Raw genomic sequence first — 23514 nt, forward strand, 5'->3', positions numbered from 1 at the left:
AGGGGAGTATACATACATGGGGTGGGAGTTTATTGAGCACCAGCAAGTTCTAATCGAGTAAATTATATGACTGACCCAGTTTATGACTGATGTCCTGCTATTTATTTATTTATTTTAATTTTCGGGGTTTCAAATGGATTTCAGATATATTTGGTGGTACATTCTCATAAGACAGCCTTCCGAGGGAGTTAACAGGTTGTAATTAGTTTAAAGATAAGTTTATGTTCTGCAACAATATCCGGAAGGAAAACTGAAAGGTGTCGCTTTGTTATTTAATTATTATTTATTAAAGAGGCGCTATCACTGGATAGCCCGCTTGACCCAGCAACGATCTGAAGTGTGCAGAACCATGAGTCGGAGGCAGGAGGAGGAGAGCTCGCTCTCAGCTGGACACTGGTTTCACTGTTGACTGGCTCCGTGACGATAAGCAGGCAGCAGACGAGGATGCTCTGTTGTCTGGTGCGCACTCTCCTGTCTCCAGCTCTCCACAATCACCATGGAAGAGCCTAATTAATGCACAGCCTCTCCGTGTCTCTCCCACTCCCGGAGCTGATGAATTTTAGAGCGCCGTTAGAGACGGGACCTGCGTTTTTCGCCCTCCGAAGCTCCGGACTCGGCTATCCATCGGAGAGGACCGCGACTGAATTATAAAGTCTTCAGAAAAGGTAGCTCACAGCGTGGTGCGGGTTCTGCTCCACAAACTGAAGTTAGCCTCTTAGCATAGCCGCGTTTTCCTGCATGCAGGCAATGATGTTTTTTTTATATGTATATTTTATTATTGTCAGAGGACAGCAGATATTAAAGGCCACTTTCCTCTCGATGCTGTCCTGTTCTGTAGATTCACAGATCTGTCGCCTTGTCATAAACAATAGCCGCCACTGGTAAATTGACATCAATAGAGCTCTCCAGGGCTGATACCAGGCTGATACCTTTTCTGGTCATGTGGACCGTCCACTGTATTAGCCCCGAGTGTGAGAGCACCGCTGATTGAGGTTTGTTGTAATAACGTTGCCAGCTGTTTCTGATGGGCAGCGGGGACCATCTGACGGCTGAGCGCTGCTCAATTTTCACTATGAGCGCCCGGAGTCCAGCCTGTCATTTCACATCGCTGTGTTTTTTTGTTTTTTTTGGGGGGGGGGTGACCATGTCTTACCTTGGTGGTGTCCAAGGAGAAACACGAGGACGCTCGATGATGGTTATTTTGTCACGAATTGCTCATGGAAATGTCAGTATCTGTTTCCATCACGGTCGCACGGTCGACGACGTCGATGCAGCAGTGAAATTAATATCTAGAAAAATTATGCATTTAATACGCATTGTTCTCATTTTGAGCTTGCACACTAGCCTTGGCTACATGAAGGCAGGAGCGTAGTGCAAAAAGAGATGTAAAGCAGCCAGTCTCGCTGCAGCGAGGTGTAGAGCCATGCATTACAATAATACACATATCACATTTTGTGTGTGTGTGTGTGCAATAAGAAGATTAGTTCTTCTTGGAGCATCACTGCAGTGTGACCTTTTTGTGTTTCTTCCTCTGCGGGCCTGCTCGCAGTTCAAGGACTTACACAGCTGATGTGACCAAGTGATGCCTGAGAGTGGCAGCTCTGAATTGTGGCATGTTGCTTTTATTTTTCCCCCCCTTGTGAAATATGGTTATTTTTAGACAATTTGGGGCAATTTACGAATCCCAGACTTTGATCGTTACATCAAAGCCAATCAAAGCCTGCTATATTTGTTGAAGGTGATCAGGTAATTTCTCTGTTTGAGTTACTCACAGGACTGTGGAACCAGGATTGCTTATCAGAGAGGAAAATAAAAAATGGGTTAGAGTTTCACTGAGAATGTGCTTTGGTATCTCATAGTAGTGTTAGATTAATTGCCATTCCTATCATAAATTATAAGGCCTTATAATGTTGCAAACATTAATTATAGGCATGTATCGATGTGGTTAATGCTCTTTTGTTTTTACATCATTAAACTCCAATTGTTTGCAATTCCATTGGGAGCACCTCCTGTGTTGTATATATGTTTAGTACACAGCAGATGACAGGGAAAAAACTGTATGCTGATTTAGCACTATTATTAGTGGGAAAGATTAGAGGTTATTCCTAACTGTCAGTACTGAATATAAACAAAGTTAAGGCATGGCAAAGCCAGCTTTATTTACACAGCAGGGAAAATTAGAGAAATGAAGACGAGAACAACATAAAAATAGTAGAATTAATGGAAATGCTATCGATCAATAATGTTTTAAAACAATAGCAACAAAAAAAATAATTCACAACATTCAGAAATAAATCATTCACTTTGTTCGGGGTGTAATCAAGCATCTAGGGTCCAATGTAATGGAGCTTTGCATGTATGTTGAACAGACTGTCAGGACTCCAGGTCCCAGGGTAACATGGATATGAGGAAGTAAAGCCATTCACAGTTTTGTATCCAGAAAAAGAACCTTAAAATCTTTACTTGTTCATACTGGATGCCTTTGCAGCAATTGAGGTAGGTTCAGTGTAATGAGCTTTGTGTTGTTACAAAAAACAAACTGTCTTTCTCACATTTTTTTCAGAGGCAAATTATGCCAGCAGCATCAGAGTCGGACGCCCTGGTGACTTGCCACCTCATTGGTCAGACTACTCTGCCCTCCTATAGTCTCCCGGTCTACCCTGGCAGATCCATGCTGCTGGATGCTCCTCACAGAGCCACGCCCGCACCATGAGCGCCAACGGGCCTGCCCCAGACCCAGCCCCTACCGCCCCAGAAGCCCCTCCCACCTCAACGACCGCCCCTGCTCCGGGTCCAGCCCCGGCCTCAGCCCCAGCACCGGCTCCCACGGCACCACCTGCTCCCCCCGCTCCACCTGCCCCAACATCCTCTACCATCCCGGTAGGTGCGTTGGCACAGAAGAAGCGGCAGCAGTATGCCAAAAGCAAGAAACAGGGCAGTAATGCCAACAGTAGGCCACCGAGGGCTCTGTTCTGTCTCAACCTCAACAACCCTATACGCAGGGCCTGCATCAGCCTGGTGGAGTGGAAGTATCCTTTAAAATGGTGCATGTGCATGCTTGTGTTTAGATTGGACAAAAGATAAAGGCTGATAAAAGAGTAGATATGGGCAAAGGAGGAAACTGTGAAATTTTGGTGTTTAGAGCTTTATGTAACACATGTAATTATGTATTACATCGAGTTATCTAATAGCCATTAATAATTGATTGTATCATTCAGAACTCTAAATAATTTGATGATCATTGAAATTGTAAAATAACATCTCAGATAGAAGCAGTATGGCTGCAAAGTAGCAAAGTCTTTGTTTCTCTTCATATGAACTAGATAGTGCAGGATTTTGGGTCACTGTAGCACAGAAACACAAAAATGTTTGAAAATATGTTTGTATGTGTGAGAAACTGTGACAGGCAGCTTTAAATTTTTATGACCCTTGATAGGGAAACAAATTTCTGCTGATCTTTTTCCTGATCAATGAAAACAGTGATCATTTTTGGTGTCTACAACTCTTGGATCTTAGCTACGATAATTAAGTAATGATTATTGATGACTGCCACTAAATGTAGACTTAGGTTAACTAAATGGTAAACAGATTAAATTTCTCATGGTTTACATATTGTCTGCTTATTTTGGAGCATTTTTGTGTTTAGTAAAGCTTTGAATTCAGTTTTTCTAGTTTATTGATTCTGATGGAAAGTGAATACACTTAAAGTCACAGGAAAAGAAGTTTTTATATTATCTTAAATGCTGGTAAATATATATATATATATATATATATATATATATATATATGTATATGTATGTATTTTAGGTAGGCGCAATGTAGCTAATGTGCTATTTGAAGCATGTCTCTCCAATAAAGACAGAGTGAACATTACCATGTCATTACGGGTGAGCTTTATAGACGAAGCAACTGAACCCTGGCACAGCACAGCTGTGGTGGTGTTTTTGCTGGAACAGATGCTTCTATCACAAAAGCCGTCAGATGTTATAAAGTAGATTGCTCAACATGAATCACAGAGATATATTCATAAGCCCTCTTTTCATGTTTGTTGAAAAAAAAAGTCTCTGGGGATTGACTACCAGTACACTTTAGGAAATGCAGCTGTAGCCATATCAGGTGTCCCAAATTGCTCTGCATGGACTACGTGCAACAGCACGGCACAAGTGGCATTTCTTTCTCTAATGTTGTTGGAATAGGGTCGTTTTTCCTTTTTTATTACATTTTTGAATGACAAGAAGCTTAAATTTAACCTTTCAGGATTTGAAAATGAAAATGGAAAGCTAGAGTAAAATATGTCAGTGCTTACTGTAATGGAGGACATAATGGAGGTGAATGCTTTTCCCACTGTTTTAAAAATTTTAGTCATAAAAATCTGGCACGGTTCAGCATTTCATTAAATCAGTGTAGCTTGTCATAAACCCTCTGTTGGGATTGCAGTTGTTTTTTAGATGCAAGCGTTTTTCTTTCTTTTCCATTATTTTCCATCATAGTTATTTTTACCAGTTTTTTCAACTTTTTTGCCTTTTTCAGTCACATTATATGCATGTGTACACATGTGTGCCCTCATCAGTGCAAATTATATAAACTTGAAAAAGGGGGCAAAATTAGCATTATTATAAAAACCAAATAAAAACATTAAATGACAAATACATAAAAACAAATAAAAATAAATGAGAGCTAAGATTCATGAAACAAAGCTCTGTATTCTACTGTATAAGTGAAGTATTTCAGTAAGTATTTTGTTAGATACACGATTTCAAAAAAATACAGAAGTTCAAATGTGCAGTTTTTATCCATATAATTTATTGCTTCATCTCTCTGTCATCATTTTCCTTAACTTCCTCTCTCAGGCCATTTGATATCTTTATATTAATTGCTATTTTTGCCAACTGTATGGCCTTAGCTGTTTATATCCCTTTCCCTGAAGACGATTCCAACTCCACTAACCATGACCTGGTGAGTAGTTTGTGTAACCAGTTTTTGTATTTGGTGTCTGCTACATACACATTGCTCCACATAGTAACAATATCAACTAATAATGTCAACTTCTTACTGTCTTCTTAATGATTGGATAATTAGTAAGGAATATAAAAAATATGATTTTTGCTGTATTTGTGATGAAACTGAAGGAAGATTGTCGAGTGCAGTGTATGCTGTACTCTTCTTGTCTGGTTAGCTTTCATCAGATTATATTATCATCAAGCTGTTTCACGGCACATTATCAAACGTGTTGTTGCTTTATAATCCTCTTTAAGTATATAGATTGATAATATCATTCTTCTGAGATGAAGATACCAGAGGTTTTGCAGTAACAGCAGGACACTGCATACAGACAGTGTTTTCTGTGTATACAGTAGCTTTATTATTTAGCATCTGCCGTGCTTAGGAGAGAAATACTTAGACACCCATTCTCACGGTGCTTTATCATGTCATCGTTTTCAGGTTTTATTCAGCGTTCTATTTTTAGAATTTTATCGTCATTGCACCACTCTTTGCACCTTGTGCATTTATGTCTGTATGATGAATTATGGGGGGCGTAGTTGTTGTAAGCATTGTTCCACAGCTGAGGATAAGTGGATTCTTCAAAGGCCAAACAGATGCATAGAATCTGCGATGCTCCCATGAACAGAGTTTGATAGTGTTTAGTGTGTTTTGAGTAGCGTGTCGAGTGAGTATGAAGACATGAAAGGATTTGAAAGCTCTATTTATGAGCAGAAACATGTGAGTGAAAGGTTATTGGCTTGCTCTAAATGACTCCTCTGACTGTTATGTTGCTGAACGTGCTGTGAAAGATAAGCTACAGCTCTGGTTAAAAGTGAGTTGGTCTACTTTAGAAAGGTGTGCTGCGTCCCAGTTTGACCTCCTGGAGGGTGACCTCGGGGTGTTTGTTTACACAGCACTGCTACATCAGAGAAAAGTGGGCCATCTGGGACGTTACAGTGCCTGATACAGTATTATCTACCATATGCTGTCAAGTTCAGCTTGGAGTGAAATCCAAAAGTGGTCTATTAGAATCGTAATGGTGACAACTAGAAGAAACTGTTGTAAAAGAAAATACAGAAAAAGTCTAGCAATAAGTAACACTTAGTTCCTCTTCTCTGAATATGAAAACATATTTTATTTGAAAACTATTGTCATTCTTTTGCATTGTGAATAATGATACAAAAAGGCTTTTTGTGAGTTAATTTGTGTGTGTTTGTCTGCCTTTATATCATAGAATATCTGTAATAGGAAAATGCTTTAATGACAGACCATACATTTGAGTTTTATTTGAGCATTGAGATAAACTACATGCAAATGAATGAGAGCTTCATTGTGCATTAGATGGCTGTTGAACCAAACAGCTTTCAGGGACAGATGCCACTTACTAATATGTGTCTAGCTTCAAACTGTTAATGGACTGTGTGGCTGCTTGCTTATTTTGTACCAGTAACTTTGTATAGTGTCTATAGCTTAGATCTTTTTACAAATGCACCTTAATGCACTGTGAGCATCATGGTGGCATTTTAATCAGTCGAAAGTGTCTGAATTTACATATATGTCTGTTCAGATATGAATTAGTTTGGCAGCAAAGTCTGGGAACCTTTTAAATGTTGAGTTAAATGGTTACCAAATACCTTCACTTATTAGGAGGGATACTATTTGCCACATAGCAGTTATTGTATGTGTCTTACTTCTTTATGTTTGTTGTCTGAACCTGCTATACACTAGTGGTTTAGATAGGAGTGTCAAATTGGATTTATGAATGCACCCATTAAGAATTAACGAAAAACCTCAGTGCCTGTCAGGATCCAGGACTGAATAGTACATTTATGTGGCTCTCATGCTTCATGAACAAGGCCATTAAGCAGAGATGAGACGATGGGCTGATGAGTAGATATGAATAGATTTATCATGTATTGGTGTGCTTTCAGTAATTTTTACAGTTAGGGCTTTAACTTTTTAGACGTATAACTCCAACCTACTCTGTATTGAATTTATACAGAGGCTTTTTTAGTACACTATATAGGTTTTTTTTTTTTGCTTACAGCGGTTACACTGATTATTGCCCAGTGCTACACACAGCTTCCTCTTGCTTGCACAGGCTTTTGGTTTAATTCTGCAGAGGCAGCATATAATCAAATACTAGAGGGCAAATAATGCAATCTTTTCCTTTTCAGCATCGCTCGAACAATAGAAATCTTTATAGGGCAGGTGTGCCAGCTTGGCCTTGGTTGTTCTACAGAACTCACGCTGTAGTCACAGGAGGAGCACTAGAGAGAAAAACGCTGAGCTGGTTTTGTTGTAGCAGCCAGCAGGTAAGGCTGGAGTGAAGATTGCCATTTCACACTACTCTGCTCTGCAGCCTCACAGGTGGACTGATATGAAACCTGAGTTGCTGTGCTCAGAGGCTGATGTGTAAAGCACGGAACAAATGATATCCGAAAGCTGCGATAGCATGCAGGTTTTAATTCACTTACAAAGCACAGAGACACTAAAACCAGCATGCAATACGCTGCTGTGTAGATGTGTGGATGTGTAAACTATATTCAGGACAGTCCCTGCATGTTCTGTTGAAATCACAAGATAAAATACTCAGTCTGTGCATTTTACACTGTGTGCACAGTATGTAGGTGCTGCAGAGCTGCTTGACTTGGAACATTACATTGCTGCAAAGTCACAGAGGCCTTTATAGCCTGAGTCTGCCCATCTTGTTAGTAAGGCTTGGTTAAATGCAGCAGCTCATTATAAATAGAAAGCAATTTTCTCCTCAGGCAGAACAGAGGGCATAAGATTGGGGTCTAGCTACCACCAGGAGGCACAAGTGAGTAACAGGATGTAGCCAGCACACAAATACACACATGCACCGTGAGACCACAAACCCTTGTCAGGACCTTATAGTCATATTTTCATTAATCTCTTGCTTAGTTTGCTCTCTGACTGCTCTTCTTTGTTTAGTCATTTCACTTCAGTAATAAGAAATGTACACGTAACCCACCCTACACGTGACTGCGTCTCCTCCACACCCACCTTGTCCAAGGGACAGACAAATAGTCTGTGACCCTCCTGCCTTTGCTTTAAGGTCATTTCTGACTTATCTATCTGAGTCTCAACACCACAGGCAGCTCCTGCTGAAGGTAGCTGAGCAAAACAATGACCTTTTCACGGTGAATATGATTCATACATCTTATCCTTTGTCAGGCAACATGCAGTGAATTGCGTCTGGTATCAGGTAGTGTCTGTGCCCATATCCCTGTAATTGCGTAACTCTGGAGCTGCAGAGCTATTTATTTTACTGAGGACAAAAGGATACAAACATGTAAAGAGTCAGTCTTCAACCAACAACGAGGTCATTTGGATGCCAGCAGAGAATGATCAATTCTGACCAGTTTCCCTTTGGATGCTGTTACAATTTACTGTGCCACAATTTTTAAAATACAAATAAATGGTATAAGTTTGATATGGTATAATGGTAATGGTATAAACTGATGCCACATATGGCTTCAAATATACTACAGAATAACTAATCACGCAAATCCACCACCATGTATCCCCCTAAGCTTACATTCAGTCAGTTACAACACAATGCAATGCCAACTCTACTAAAATCACATAGATATGTCACACAATGAGCAACATGTTTACAGGAACTAAAAGAAGAGAGGCTATTACATGTGAAGTTAACATGCATGGGACTCTGTCCTAGGCATGAAATGTGCCTATTGTGTACTAGAAAATGAGCAACTATCAGCGTCATCATCAGTTCTGATGTAAATACGTACCAACAACTATCAAGGTGCCAAACTTGTGACCCAAAGCCAAATGCCTGCTGACTGATCACAATCATCAAGTTTTTCAGAGTGACAACGAACCACTGAGAGGCATTCAGTGCTTCCTGTCAAATCTGAGGCACAGCACAGCAAAGTTTTCACAACTAATTATAATTTGAACATGTCTGGATTATTGTCAGTCTCACTTTTAAAAATCTTTTTACACGGCTGGAGATTTTAGAGATAATGTTTTGAATATTTTACACCAACACTTTCATTAGTGTGTTGAACATAATCATTGCACTTAGGTTCAAACTCCACTCCACTCCAATAGTACTGGTGGTTTATGATGTGTACAGCTTGCCTTTGTTATTGTCAGCAAAAAGGCACTCTTAAAGACAGCCAATGATAGACAAACAAGGTAACTAAAATCATATTATCATCAAGCATGATAATGAAAACAACTAAATATGAATAATATACACTATTTCCGCTTTATATACGCAGTGATCTTTATGGTATGTCTCAGCAAAAGAATGAAGTGGCCAATTTTAAAAAAAAAGTTATGGTCACCATGTGTCTTTATAGACCATATGCTGTTCACAATTATAATTTAACACAAAAAGTGCCAACGTGGGCTTGGAGGTGTAAAAGGTCCCACTATCCCTAAGCTTTTGGAGGGAGCTGAGGGAGCAGATGACAAGTATTGTATAGGAAGTGCTGCCAAGGTTCACATGTCAGTGCTTTAGTGGCATGTTGTGTTATAGAAGAGTGTAAATGTAAATGAAGCAGTTGGCTTTCTGTCTTTGTGTGCGTATGTGTGTGTGTGTGTGTGTAATGGCTGGCACAAGCAGTAACGCCTGGACCGTGGACTCCCATAGAGATGATTGTAGAAGTATGTGTTTAGTCACTTAACGTAGCTGCTCATTTGTGGCTCACACTAGCTCTGTCCCTGCTTGTTATCTTGAATGTGTAGTTTTGCACATGTGCCTAAGTGTGAGAGTGTGTTTGTCTGTGTGTGTGTTTGTGTGTGTGTAATTGAGGTAGAGATGGAGAGAGGCAGAGCTATGCTAGCTTTGTGCAAATGCTGTGTGACTGTGCAGCCATGATAATGTACAACAGCCGAGCATGTGCAAAGGCTGTGCATCAAACAGGCCTTCTTAAAGGGGAAAACTGTTTTAGGATGAAATTCTTTTTTTTTCTATAGACGCGGAATCATTTCTTATAAAAATATTTTCATCAAGATTGCATGAGGAAAAAGAGGAGTTGCCATTTTTTCTGTTTTATTTTGAAAGAAATTTCCTTCCTCTAATGTGTTAGTTTTGCTTCCTGTCTGACCTCCCCTGATTGTGTCCACCTGTTGTTGATTACTTTGACCTGGGTCTCATTCAGTGAGTGCTATAGTTCTGGCAGTGTATATACTGTATATGCATCTGTGTACCTCTTTGTCAAGTTTGCATCTCCCATGTTTTCCTAGGTTGTTTTGTGTTGTTTCCTGTCAGAAGCATTGTTGCTCTGTACAGGTCATGTGGTATTGTAGATAACTGCTGTAGTGTAAAAACTCAATCCTGTTTTTTTTCCCTCCACTGAGCTGTAACTGTGGCGAGACAAACTACCTGATCTCTGACAACAGCAGCATTTTCAAATGAGGGAATGACAACAGTTTTATTCAGCAGCTACATCGCTGCTCAGCTGTGTGTCGACTGTGTAGCTTTAGGGAAAAGCTATCACTTATCTCTTATGCAACAAATATGTGTATTTAATATTATGTTTCCTTTTTTTCTTTGTTGAGACATTCATTTTAGCAGTGTGGGTAAGATGACCTGTACAGTAGTGTTTTCCTTGGCTGAGTGACATCCACATCTCACACGCAACTCCTGCCCGCCTCCACAGTACTTCAGATACGCACACATAAGCTACACAAAAAGACACATTTATGTGCTGTACATACAAACACATGAACAAATACAAAAGAGAGCACAGGGCAGATGCGCAGTGCATTATGGTATTTCTTAGAGTAGTTGCCAGATTTCAATTTGTTGCATTCCTGCTTTTGTTATTCTTGTATTTGTAATCAGTAGTTAAGAATTACTGAAAATGCTACAATATCTGAGAAAAGTATATGAATACCATATTACAAATATTCCAGTTTACTAAACATATGACTAACCGGTAATCTGATTACTGTCTTATTAAAAGATGTACCTGATAAACACTTGAACAGCCATCCCAATATAGACTGCACACTCAAGCACAGATATTTACTGTGAAAACCTGCAGGAGTAGGCGGTGAAAAAGCACTAAATATTGGCTGCCCTCACCCCCCTGGCTTGGCTGGATGGCACTGACTGATCTATACAGACAGGGGAAGGAAAGAGAGATGTAGAGGGCGTGGGGGAGGGCGATAGCGGGAGAGTGAGAGTGTATGTCTACTCAGTGCAGAATCAGATCCGTAATGACACTGTAATGTTTCTTTAAGATTCGAGAGATTTCTGCTCTCAAACTGTCCCATAGCTGGTAACTGTGGAGTTTATATTTGGACGGAGTGTGTATACCCTATATTGTTCTACATATGACATACACTCAAACATGCATATTTATACTCTGATTTCCATCTGTGGGCTCGCTGTCTCATACTCAGATATTCCTACAGGTACGTATACAGTAGAGACAATCAGGTACTTATGAAAACAGAGCAAACAGCAAATTAAATGTGCACTGCACATGTTATGTCAGAGGAACCTGCACATATTTTCAGTCTAATTGTGACCATTTTCAACACATCTAGAGGTTTAAAGTTTAATGCAATAAAAAAGTTTAACCCTGGTTTATGTCATCATCTTTGTGGAGATTCCTGATTTATTTTTGATATATTTTTATTCCAGTCTTATGTTCCTGACTCCTAACTTATTAGCCTTCGTCTTGATGATGTGGTTTGTGTGTTCCTCCTCAGCGGTCTTGACTCTCCTGCTGAGCGCTGCAGTATCAAGCCAATGGGGTGGTGTTGGCAAACATTTTAGAAGAAAAGTAAAACTGTAACATTACAACAATATGAAGCAATTAAACACATAATACAGTCTAACACCAATGAGGTTGAAGAATATCAGTGCGTTAGAATAAAGGTATTAAAAGCTCTGTATAAATGTGTGAGCACTTTAAATGCTTTGGTCAGTAAGACTGTAAAAGACTATATTAAAAAAGTCTAGTCTATTTAAAGTCGGGACAGAAAACTGGCAAAAATGCTGACTGTGTAAGTGGGCAGACTTCTTAGTATAACAGCTCTATGATTAAGACAAAGGGGAATCTGATGAAGTGCGATTCTTATTTTATTTAGTTAATATTTAGATGCGGGTAAAACATTTTCAGCTTTTATTTTTCAGCTTAAGAATCTGAATAACTGATCAGTTAGTAGGCTGAGATTTTGTGCCTGTTCATCTCTAACCTGCTCCAGAGTAGGTTAGGTCTGCACCAGAAATTGCTGTGGTCATGTAGTGCATTAAGAAATTAACTGTCTTCTGGTCAAACCCAAGATTAACCATGAAGTTGCCTTGATAACCCCAAATCCTGCTTCGTAGTAAAGGTCTCAGGTTGTGACAATAGGTACTTAAGTATTTTCCATAATGTTTATAATGTCACCAGATAACAGGACAATAACTGTTTTCTGTGTTTTGGTCATCTCCGTAATTTTTCCTTTAATTGTTTTGATCTATTGCTCATACCAAGGCTCATACTGAGGCTGCTGGCCCGTGCCTGGCTAGCTCTGAACTCTGGATCACTTTAGTTGCTTGTCCTTTGTTAGCTTCTTTAAAATGTTTATGTTAAGCTAGGTAGGTGAAGTGTAACAGTCTGATCTGATTTGTTGTTATGAATATTTTTGTGGTGGTCTCCGTGTACTTTACTTTAGTGAAGTTTGTGTTGTTACTCACGGTGAAGGGTTCCAAGCTCAAAACATGTTACTGTGTGGCTGCGCGTGAGTCAGCGTGCAATTTTTTTTTTTTGTCTGTGCTGCTGCGCTGTGTTGTGTTGTGGACAGAGATGGGCAGTAACGCGAAACGCGTTACTGTAATTTGATTACTTTTTTCAAGTAATGAGTAATGTAAGGGATTACTATTGCAAAAATGGTAATTAGATTACCGTTACTTTCACGCAAGCACACTACTGCGTTACTAAAACCGTGATTTTTTTTTTTGCGAGAATGTCTCATGACAGTGACGGAAGCGAGTGCGACGTTCCTGACAACAGCTGTGTGCAGATCAACAATGGATAATATATCAAGTGCGGGAGAGAGTATGAGCGTGCAGCATTTATAGCGTGGAAGTACTGACCTTACTTTGAGTTTGATTCCATAAAAAGTGACAAAAATATTAGTATCCATTGTGCGTGAGAAGAAAACTTCTTTTTACAGCAAAAAAAACCCCTAAACTTCCAAGCAAGCACTGAGTGCGCTACCATGTAATGGGAAATTCACAGAGAAACTCACGGATTCTTCAACTGACCGCTGCGGCACACCTGCACCAGGGTAAACCTCCGCCTACCCCACTCCTGCTTTATAGGTGAAAATAGAGCAACAGGACGGCTAGTCTTTGATTTTATTTATTTTTTGCTGTGTTTTACTTGCATCTATTTGAAAGAGTGTAAACACACAAAAAAAAAATAATTATTTTATGTGCTGGAATGTGCAGAAAATAGGTTTAAATGTTAAACAAATTTCTTCCAGTCAGAGAATGTTGCATATAATTAAATTTTTGCTTGATGCATAAAGTTGAAAGATTTAAAGTTTAAAGTTTTAAAAAGAGACGTTTCCATTTGATTACATTTTGTATGATGGATTATGTAGAAAAAGTAGAATTAGGCTGAAAGATCCATCGCTTTATCACCTATTCAGGCTGTAAATCGTGTTTTTTAAAAAGTAACCATGTAACTAAGTAACTAAGTAATTAATTACTTTTGAAAATAAGTAATCAGTAAAGTAACGGGATTACTTTTTGGGGGAAGTAATCAGTAATTAGTTGTGGTTGTGGATGCATGAAATGGACCAGCTCATAATGAGACTTATGTGAGATCGACCAGTTGAACGGACACGCTGAAAAAGGGCTGAGCGATTGGTGTATCTTTTAGCTTGACATTCTGTAATTACCTTTTTTGTGGTGGTTATACCTATTTTTGAAGGAACATCAGGAAACATCAACAACAGGAAAGATTTTGTGAACGAGACCGTTTATATTTTTAATGAGAGTAAGAGATTGGTACTATCTGCATATTAGAGATAAATTAAAACATTTCTGAACTGCTCACATGGCATGATATGTAAGTTGAAAATCGATAAGCTAACAAGCATGGCTTTTATTTATCACGATATAGATTTGAAAATTTGCGATAACTTATACACACACAGTATGGTAATATTACGTTGAAGCACCGTACGTATCACTCCGTGAGGCTCCTGCCTACGATAGCCGTAATGCTCCGACAATCCATCAAGCGGTGCGGCTTCATAGCTTAGCAAAGTCGTACTAAAACATTTGACAGATTTTTGAGCGCCGTGTACATAAAATCATTTCGAGGTCAGTAAACACAACCAGAATCCAAACATAAGGCACACGGGATTATAAGGGGCACTGTCGATTTTCAGAAAAATCAAAGGTTTGATTTTAAGTGTGCCGTATTTACCAAAAAACACGGTAATAACGATGGTCCGCTGGCATGCTCTACCAAAAATATTGCTTTGTTGTGTATCTGACGGACGAAAGCTAAACCAGTTCCACATCACTGAAGTTGCAGCATTTTTACAAACCAATTCTGGTTCATCCGTTTCATTCAACGATCCGCTTTCGCCCTTGTCATTCTCCGTCACCACTGTGCCTTTTTCGCCATGTGCGTATGAAAACAAAGCCACTGGGCATGCGCGTTTTACCCATATTCTATCGCGATATTTCATTTTCTTGTCGTTGCCCAACATTATACCAGTATTACCGTGAACGGTATGATATGGCCCAGCCCTACTTTTAGGGGTAGTATGGCAGGTTTCTAGGGTATATAAAGATTACTGTTATTAATATTTCACCTTCTGTGCAGTCTCGAAACCAAGCTAATGGTCTATAAGCTCTGTCTGTTTAAACCAGAGACAGAAGTTAGAGGGGTATTTCTATCTATCTTCTTGCAAAATGATGCATGTTGATTGGTTGCTAGGCTGCTTTGTAAGCCACAGTGTTTTAACAGCATAGACAAAATTACATAACAAGCTTTATGTCTTTAATTTTGTAAATCTAGATTTTTGTCATTTCTGTGTGAAGTCTAGATAAAGCTAAATTGCAGCTCATGAGCATTGCGGACAGGCCAGTCTGAACTGTTAATAGGTTCACATTACTGCTGTCCGCCTGGCTCAGTCATATGGCGTGTTATGTAGAAGAATGCATGGTTCAGTGGGTTAGCATCATATGTCATATGGTGAAGTGAGCTCTGTGAGATGAAGTGAGCTGTGCCTGTAGACACGAACACTCACCCTGTGGCAGAGAAAGGCCAGTTGGGGTTGTTGCTGTGGGGCTTGAGGAGGAACTTGTGTTATATCGTGTAGTATCCTACTCTAAGTTTATTGCTTTTGCCGTTACGGTGCATTTTTGAGTCTAAATATGCAAAGTAAGCATGTTTTAAGCACATGTGCTTTATGTGTCGTGTTATACCTAAGAGGATGGCAGTGATGTAAACTATTAACTACATATATCGTTCATAAACTGTATTAGACGAGGAAACATGCTACAGTAAGTGTCTTTACAGCACAATAAGATGAGTCAGAGATATTTATGGTCATCCCCAAAGGCCTCTTTCCTTGCTCTCTTTCTCTTATTGTCTCTCTCCTTCTTTCTATTTCTGCCACCATTGCTGATGAATGAATAAATTGCTGGTTAATTGAAAGGGAACGGTTATCATTTGCTATTATATTTAACATGCTTTCACAAACCAGGAAGTGGTAATTTTCACACACTTACTGTGGCCCTGAAAGCTCAAATTATTCTGATAATGTTAATAATGGGTGTTTTTAATATACAGTCATTGCTAAATTGCTAGTGATGACCACAGAGGAGAATCTATCTATCTATCCATCTATCTATCCATCTATCTATCCATCTATCTATCCATCCATCCATCCATCCATCCATATCTATTCTCAATGTCATTCTCAGATGTGTCCATATCAGGGTAAGTGTGTTGGCTGCTTTAAAGCATATGATTTGAGTTTTATTTATACGTTTTTGCTAACCAACAACAGAAAAATGCAAGAGACCGCCTCTCTGTTTGCTGCCTCTAAAATTGTTCAGTTGTCTCTCTGTCACTTTCCTTCCATCCTCACATGAATCGTTCTGTTCTCTCTGCTCCCTGTGGCCTCAGCGTGCTCTGTCATAGAGGCAGCGGCCGTAAGCTTAACTCAACCTTTTACTTCAGTAACAAAGACACCCATGTCTCTTATTCTGGGCTAAGTGCTTCTCACAATCTGCAGTAAACTGTTGGGAAAACGAGCCCTGCAGCCCACAGTACCCCTGCATTTATCGTGACCACAGAAAAGGGATTAAAGACTCCCTCAGGCAGACGAGGTTATTATGTATATTACAGTATGTGTGCATACATGCATTTTTCTGCAGTGTGTTTAAAGTTAAATTCCTGCCTGTGATACATTTAGTGCAGTGCAGTGCTGTACTGATTGGCAGATATTTTGAATGCCAGCCTTTGTGCAATTTATGCTGACCTGCCAAGCTTGAAAAATGCAAAGAGCTTCTTTCTGATTTCACATCTTAGCAAAAGGTGCGAGGACTCTTTTAAATGGTGCTATGTCACCTTTTAGTGTGTTCACCCCCATTTTCACAAACATCTCACTGTCTTAAATGCACATACTACCTTTGCCCGCCTTTGTTGTCAGATCCACTCCCAGTTGACCTCAACCTGATGGCTTAATGTTCCTGTGTTCTCTCTGCCTTTGAAACAACCGGAGAAAGGCGCACTGCTGAGTTACATCACTCGTTCTAATCTGTATATACCCTCTAAAAACACAGATTTTGTTCAGAGTGTGTTTGTCCCTTTTTTTAACCTCTATAGCTCTCTGATACATTCATGCCTTTCATTCCAAACTAGTCAATTGGTTTTAACCATTTTAGCATGGCTCTTACTAGCTCTTTTGTAGATTTGCCCTTTTTTAGTGGCACACAGTGGTCACAATTTTATTTTAATTTTGCATATTCAAAAATACATTCCAGGCACTGAAATGTTTTCAGGATTATAGGTGAAGCTTACACAGGAGATGCCATTTCCATGGGATTTAAGTTGATTCCACATACAAAAGTTGTCCAAGTTGTTACAAGAAAAGTTAATCATTGTGTTTGGTCACTTAATGGCTGTGAACAGGCAGCCACACAATGTCCACTTCATACACTGACTAGTATTACCAACACTTAGAAGCTGTGAAACTTGATGTCTGCATATCTATGTTGCAGGCAAATCAGGAGTTTCAGCTTCCCTTTGGAGGTCACTTTTTCTTGGCTTTCTGACTCTTCTCTCTCTGATATTTTTCTAATAGCTGTTGTTGTACACAAAGTTCCCTTTAATAGGAAGTCCATCAAAGACATTCAGGCAGTGTTGAGGAAGGTTGTCCTGCAGGCAATGACACACTCTGTCATCGAGCGTTGAAATGTTTGCAAACCAGTAATCAAAATTTAGAAGATACATCTAAAAAGAAAAAAGACAATTTACACTAACATTGATGTCCTTCTCTTTCGTTTCTGTCTTTTCTTGTGCACTGTGTCAGTATTTCTGATCTTAGGGTGGAACATCATTGTTCAGTGCTTTGGAAGTACTCTATGAATGAGTGTTTACCTTTTTTGGCCTTTTGCTTTTTAAATGTCAGTAAAATCAATGTGGGGTGGTGACAAACTGCACAGCAATCTGGTCTGTTTGTATATTGTTTCCTATAGTGTAACTGTATTGTGTATTGTAATTTCTGCAAACCTGGGTTATTTTTGTGTCCTGATGTATCAGTTCAGTGCCTACTGATCAATGAAAGTTGACGAGAATATTGCTTTGGAGGCACATTGTTCTTGTAAATTATAGATTTACTGTATTTTTAAGTAGTTAAAACAACTTAATTTTTTACATTTAATTTTACATATTTATAAATATTTTTGCTTCGACAAAAAGTCATTTCCTTGTTGCTCACCAGTAAAATAGAGCTTAATTTATCCTTTCATAGGCACTGTGTCTTTTGCACCTATTCCTGTACCTGTGTGTGTTGAATCTCCAAAACACTGTCTGTATTAATACCTTGCTCATGTTTTCGTTTTGTTTTTTTTTCTTTGCCTTTTTGTGTATCTGCAGGAAACAGTTGAGTATGCCTTCCTCATCATTTTCACAATTGAGACCTTTCTGAAGATTATCGCTTATGGCTTGGTGATGCACCAGAATGCGTACGTGAGAAACGGTTGGAACATGCTGGATTTCGTCATTGTGGTGATTGGGTAAGTTTTCAAGTTAAATGATAAATGCTCTGTATATAAATGGCAAAAGGACAATGGTGGATTCTTTGCTAAACCTTGACAGAATGCTGGCACTACCATAATGAGATCCTCTGCAAGCGATGTAGTTGATGCAGTCCATCAGGATATCACGGCAAAGCGTGTAATAGGCATGCTGGTCCACCCTGTCCATGGGTGGACTGGGAGCCAACTAGTTTAATCAGTTCTGGAAATTAAAAACCCTTGAATATACTTTATGTTTTTTACTCACTACCGACTTTTAACTTTAAATATATTATCTGCCCGTGCTGGTACTGCAATTTCTGCATGCAGTAATGCAGCTTCTGCATGTGTGTCTATTTCACGTTTGGTATGATTATTGGTTGTTATGAAAATATTTCAGTTTGTAAGCCATTGATTGAAAGGGAAATGATCATAACCAAAATTCACACCAGGAGAATTGGTTGGCTGACAGTTTTTAACAGAAATGTTACCACTTAGTTTTTGTTAACCACATACCAAAACTGTTATTTATGTTAGTTCTAGTTTACTATAATTATTATTTTGCAACCCACTACCTGAACTTTGGCCAGATGGTGGGGTTTGAAATCTAAAATCTTAGGTTCAGTTTTTTTTTTGTTATTTCATTTATTGACACAACTAGTTGCGATTGTTAGATTTGTTAATATTTATGTATTATATTTGCTCGTTCTATGTGCTGGTTTGCAGGCCAGGTCACAAGGTTTAGCTATTTTTAGTCTCCTTTTAGGATTTTTTTTGACTTGTGACATTTGCAGTTTACAGTGTTTGTAAGAGGAGAAGTCAGTATTAAAGCTAAAGTTGCTTAAGCCTCTGCTCCAAGTGGCTAACAGAGACCCTCATACACCCACAGTATATGACCCAGAAAAGACAGAGAGAATAAATCAGAGCTTTACCACCACTGGAGTGAGTCACCATCTCTCCATACTTCATCTCTTCTCCAACACTCCCTCCCATCTTTCCCTCTCCTCTCACTGACTGTCTTTCTCTCACGCTGCTCTCCTTTGTCTCTGCAGCTTGTTCTTATTACTGCCCCCTTCCATTTTCATATCTCAAATGGTTCATGCTTTACACCTCCCCACCTCTCTCTGCCCTCATTCCTATCTCTTGCACACTCTCCCCGTGTTATCTTCATCCTTATCTCAGCCTTATCTCTTTTTTTCTCCTCTCTCCTCCCTCTTTCTCTCCTCTAATACACACAGTCCAGTGGGTAGCTGGGTCAGATCGCTGTCTGTATGCTGCATGCAGGGTTGATCTGCCATCCACTCAAATGCAAAGACGGCTGTCCCAACTATTAAATGTGACTGCAGCTTCTAAAATTTGAAATGACACATTTGAAATAATTTTGCGAGGATCTGATGGAAATCGTCACAGTTCAGTCATCAGGATGTTTGTGTGTCCACTATTTATTCTATAGTAGTGTGTAGGGACTTCATGAAAGGCAAACACACTCCCCATAGAGAAAAAAATAATCCAAAAATAGTGTTTTGCTTTAACTTGAAGAACTATATTGTTGGGTTTAAACCTACATTTTTAACATTTATTTTACCAGGAAGTCAGACTTTTTTGCAAGAGTACTATGGTACACAAGCTTGAACCCAGGACTTGCTTGCTATGAGGGAACAGTGCAAACCACTGAGCCATTGTACTGTCTTGAAATCTACAAATGGATTTCTAAAGATGCACTGATCAGAATTTTAGATTACACTGGATAAAGTCTTGGATGGGAAGGAATCATTAATGGTAACTAAGCTGTAGAAAATGATCACATGACAGTTTTTAATCGCTAATGAATGTCTTTCTTTTACTTTTCCATTTTGGTTTCATGTACCACAGCTTTTTTTTTTACACATACTAAACCAAGGTTTGTCTTATGAACATACTGGCTCAGATAAGGTAAATATTTCTTACACTTCATGCAGTTAATCTTAAATAATACATTAATATAAATACATTTTTTGTGCAGTTTAAAAGCCAAAGAGAAAACTCAGAAAGTTGCATAAGCTACAGAAGTCCTTGTGATTTATTATGCATTAAAGCAAAGTTTTTACTATGTTGCAAAGAGTGGACACATTTTTGGCAACATATTTAATATACTACACTGATATTCTTGCTGTAAAATGTCTACTGCAGTGTTGGGATGTGCATTATTAAACATTTTTATGGATATTTCTCTTCACTGGCTGTACTTGGATAAGGTTTTGAAAAGATTGTGGTCTGGTTTATTAAAAGGTCCGCCATGCCTGAAGCTTTGAGCCAACTCTGACCGAGTTCATAAGTGTTTCAGTGAATTTGTTAAAAACATTTTTATAATCTAGCCAGTGATTGTGCTGGACTTAAACATAACTGGAAAACTATTTTGCAAAGGAACACGTTTCTAGGAGGAAGAGTTAAACTGTGATTTGGTGCAAATAGGCTTAAACCTGTAAACCTATTGGAGTGACCCTTTGAATAATGACTGGAGACACTGGGAAAACACCTGCTTCAAATAATCTGATGTTCAAAATCCTTCTGATTTACTTTATGAAATATGTTTCGCAAAAAGGTGTCAATATGTGAAGGAGGGTTTTCTTTTAAGCATGACTGGATGACTAATAAAACCCCCAGTGGCAGGCGGTCAGTCTTACAGCTGTGACTCAGTATAACATAAGCCGGAGCAGACTGTGCTTAAAGGCCATCAGAACTCCTTCCAGCGCCTATCGGCAGCTCTATTCCCTGCTTTTAGTCCGCAGCTTTGATGTAATGTGTTGAGATGATTTTCCCTCTTGGCTAGGTGAGGAATGTCTATCTGAGTGTAATGAAGGGTCCTCTTTCTTGGGGAGGGATTTGTTCACTGCTGATTTTACTTTACGACCACGGAAGGAGGCACTTCCTATGGTACAGTTATCTCTTGTATACAGATCCACCGTGCACCAGATGTCAGTGGATGTTATATTCTGGGCTTAATCTGGCTGGCCAGACATGACCTTTAAAAAAATGTCCCTTTATGCCTAAATTTGGGAAAAGTGAAAGTTCAGACATTAATATTTGATTGTGAAATGGAGTAGGGACCACAGCAACTTAGCCACAAGGTGTGAGACCACATAAAGCATGGTAGAGAGCATGTGAAGGCATATGTGTAAAGGTCACCAATGATCTGCTGACTCAGGAACTGCAGAGCTCCAAACCTCCTCTGGCATTAACATCAGCACAAAAACTGTGTACTGGGATCTTCATGCCATGGGTTAGGATGTCCCAGGAAGTGTCATATACAGATGGCCCAGTACTTTTGTCCATAAAGTGTATTTTATAAATATCCATCTTTCAATCTAGTGATATCTGATCTATTTAGTAAAACAAAATACCTCTGCATGTAAATAATATTGCACATTTTTCTATAAGTCTTAGTATTTGTGAAAGTTACAGAACTTTGTTCATATATTTATTTGGTTCTGTTGCACAACAAAGACAGAAAAACTTTTGTTTCTCTGAAAATCTGTAATTTGATCTTTGGTGGCGGGTAGATTAAAAAATAATACGTTAAATACATTTTTTTGTATGCTGGCTTTTTAGCTTGCAGGCGTTGTGGATATGTGCTTGTGTAATGTTTGCGGTTTGCAAGGTGTGAGCATTTTTGCCCAGACCACACATACAGTAAGGAGGGGCCAAATCTTTTGGAGATCCATATTTGTTACATGGACCTTGACTGTGACACATGCTGGGAACATATGTAAATAGCCGACTTTCACTTTTTAACAAAATCCAAATTAGTATGACGAAGTCATCTTTTCACCAAATTTTTGCTGGGTGGGTAGGTTTTGTTGGTACACTCAAACTGGGCACTGACAGGTTACAATGCTGTCATATTATCCTGCTCTTTCAACATATCCACTGGCTTTTCTTTTTTTTTTCTTTTGAAGTGCTGCATGTAGGGCAAGAAATATCTGGGATTTTTTTTCTAGTCTTAAAATAGTTTTTGATTGGATCATTATCAGTATGGTGTTTACTAACCATTTTGATGCAGTCTAAAATGATATTTACAGCGGATTGTGGTTAATAAAGGTTTCAGACTGCTTTTTATCAAATTGTATCCTGGAGATTTCAGTATGGCTTGTGGGTGGCTGTAAAGTAAACTGATGCCACTACATAATAGTTTCACAGCTAAATGATACTTTGAGGGAATAACGGCAAAGTGAAAAGCTTTCAGCCAGGCAAAATTTTTAATGTCAAAAGTGTTTGTTGGAGACCTTAAATTGACTTAGTGTCATTACTGATGTGAATAGGAGCTTATGAACTATGAGAAAGTAAGACTTTTAATATATTCTCACATTTTGTCAGAATCTGAAGGTTTATTAACCCCATTTTAGCGCCTCGTACATTCAACAACATACTTGTTACATCTTAGTTTTACTCATGCTCGTGAAGGTTTGTTTCTTAATTACAATAAATTATTGACGAGTGAAAATAGTAGAATTGAATGAAAACTGGCTACTCTGTGCTCAAGAAGAAAAATGCTATATAAGAATCAGTACATCTAATGCTGCTTAATCTGTTCTTTATTTCCTACATTAATTATTGAACTGTCAAAGGTTTGCCATGCTTCTTCTCGAAAATGATCTTTAATCTTTATCTACTATTTGTTAAAGATTGTCAGCACTGTTCATTATGTACCTCAAATGCAGAGGTGACTAATGTAAGGATTTTTCTTTGTTTTCCAACAGACTCTTTAGTGTTGCATTGGAGCTTTTGACCAAAGAAGAAAAGGGAGAAGTTGAAGGAGATAACCATGCATCAATGCATGGGCACGGGGGTAAGCCAGGTGGATTTGATGTTAAAGCCCTTCGAGCCTTCCGTGTGCTGCGCCCCCTGCGGCTGGTCTCAGGAGTACCCAGTAAGAGAACTTTTAAGCTCCGCACGTTGGCAACCCATATTTATTAAATGTACATCATTTTTGCATCTGTCGTACAATAAAATTAGTCTTTTTTTTTATAGAAAAATGCAGGGCTAAGGGTTAAACACGGCAAGTCCAGATGGTCCATGTGCAGTCCCTGAGGACTATTTTCTTTAAGCATCTACATCAGCAACCAAGGGCCATGTGCTCTCAGTTCCATAATAATAAACAAACTTACAGAAAAAAAAACACGACATGCTTATGAAATATACGAGGCAAAGATGTTCTGAAATACATACTGAAAGCAGTATCTACATTCTTTCTACATTGTTATTTATATTTATATACTTGAAAACCA

The 23514-nt window shown here is 38.9% G+C and overlaps 1 protein-coding gene across 11 annotated transcripts in view; it reads left to right on the plus strand.

Annotated features, from left to right (window-relative positions):
- Positions 1–304: 304 nt before the first annotated feature.
- cacna1da (calcium channel, voltage-dependent, L type, alpha 1D subunit, a) overlaps positions 305–23514 on the plus strand; it is a 59926-nt gene continuing 36716 nt past the window's right edge. For 9 of the 11 annotated variants that reach the window (XM_040052168.1, XM_040052169.1, XM_040052171.1 and 6 more), the window contains exons 1-5: positions 305–665; positions 2564–3029; positions 4851–4956; positions 18111–18250; positions 22987–23156. In XM_040052168.1, coding sequence (XP_039908102.1) covers positions 2710–3029; positions 4851–4956; positions 18111–18250; positions 22987–23156 — 736 coding nt within the window. In that variant the 5' untranslated portion in view covers positions 305–665; positions 2564–2709. The remainder of the gene's footprint in view (positions 666–2563; positions 3030–4850; positions 4957–18110; positions 18251–22986; positions 23157–23514) is intronic. The other 2 variants (XM_040052179.1, XM_040052178.1) reach the window with 1 other exon arrangement.

Source organism: Simochromis diagramma, unplaced genomic scaffold (assembly GCF_900408965.1).
Source record: "Simochromis diagramma unplaced genomic scaffold, fSimDia1.1 OVJJ01000389.1, whole genome shotgun sequence".
NCBI classification, from domain to species: domain Eukaryota; kingdom Metazoa; phylum Chordata; class Actinopteri; order Cichliformes; family Cichlidae; genus Simochromis; species Simochromis diagramma.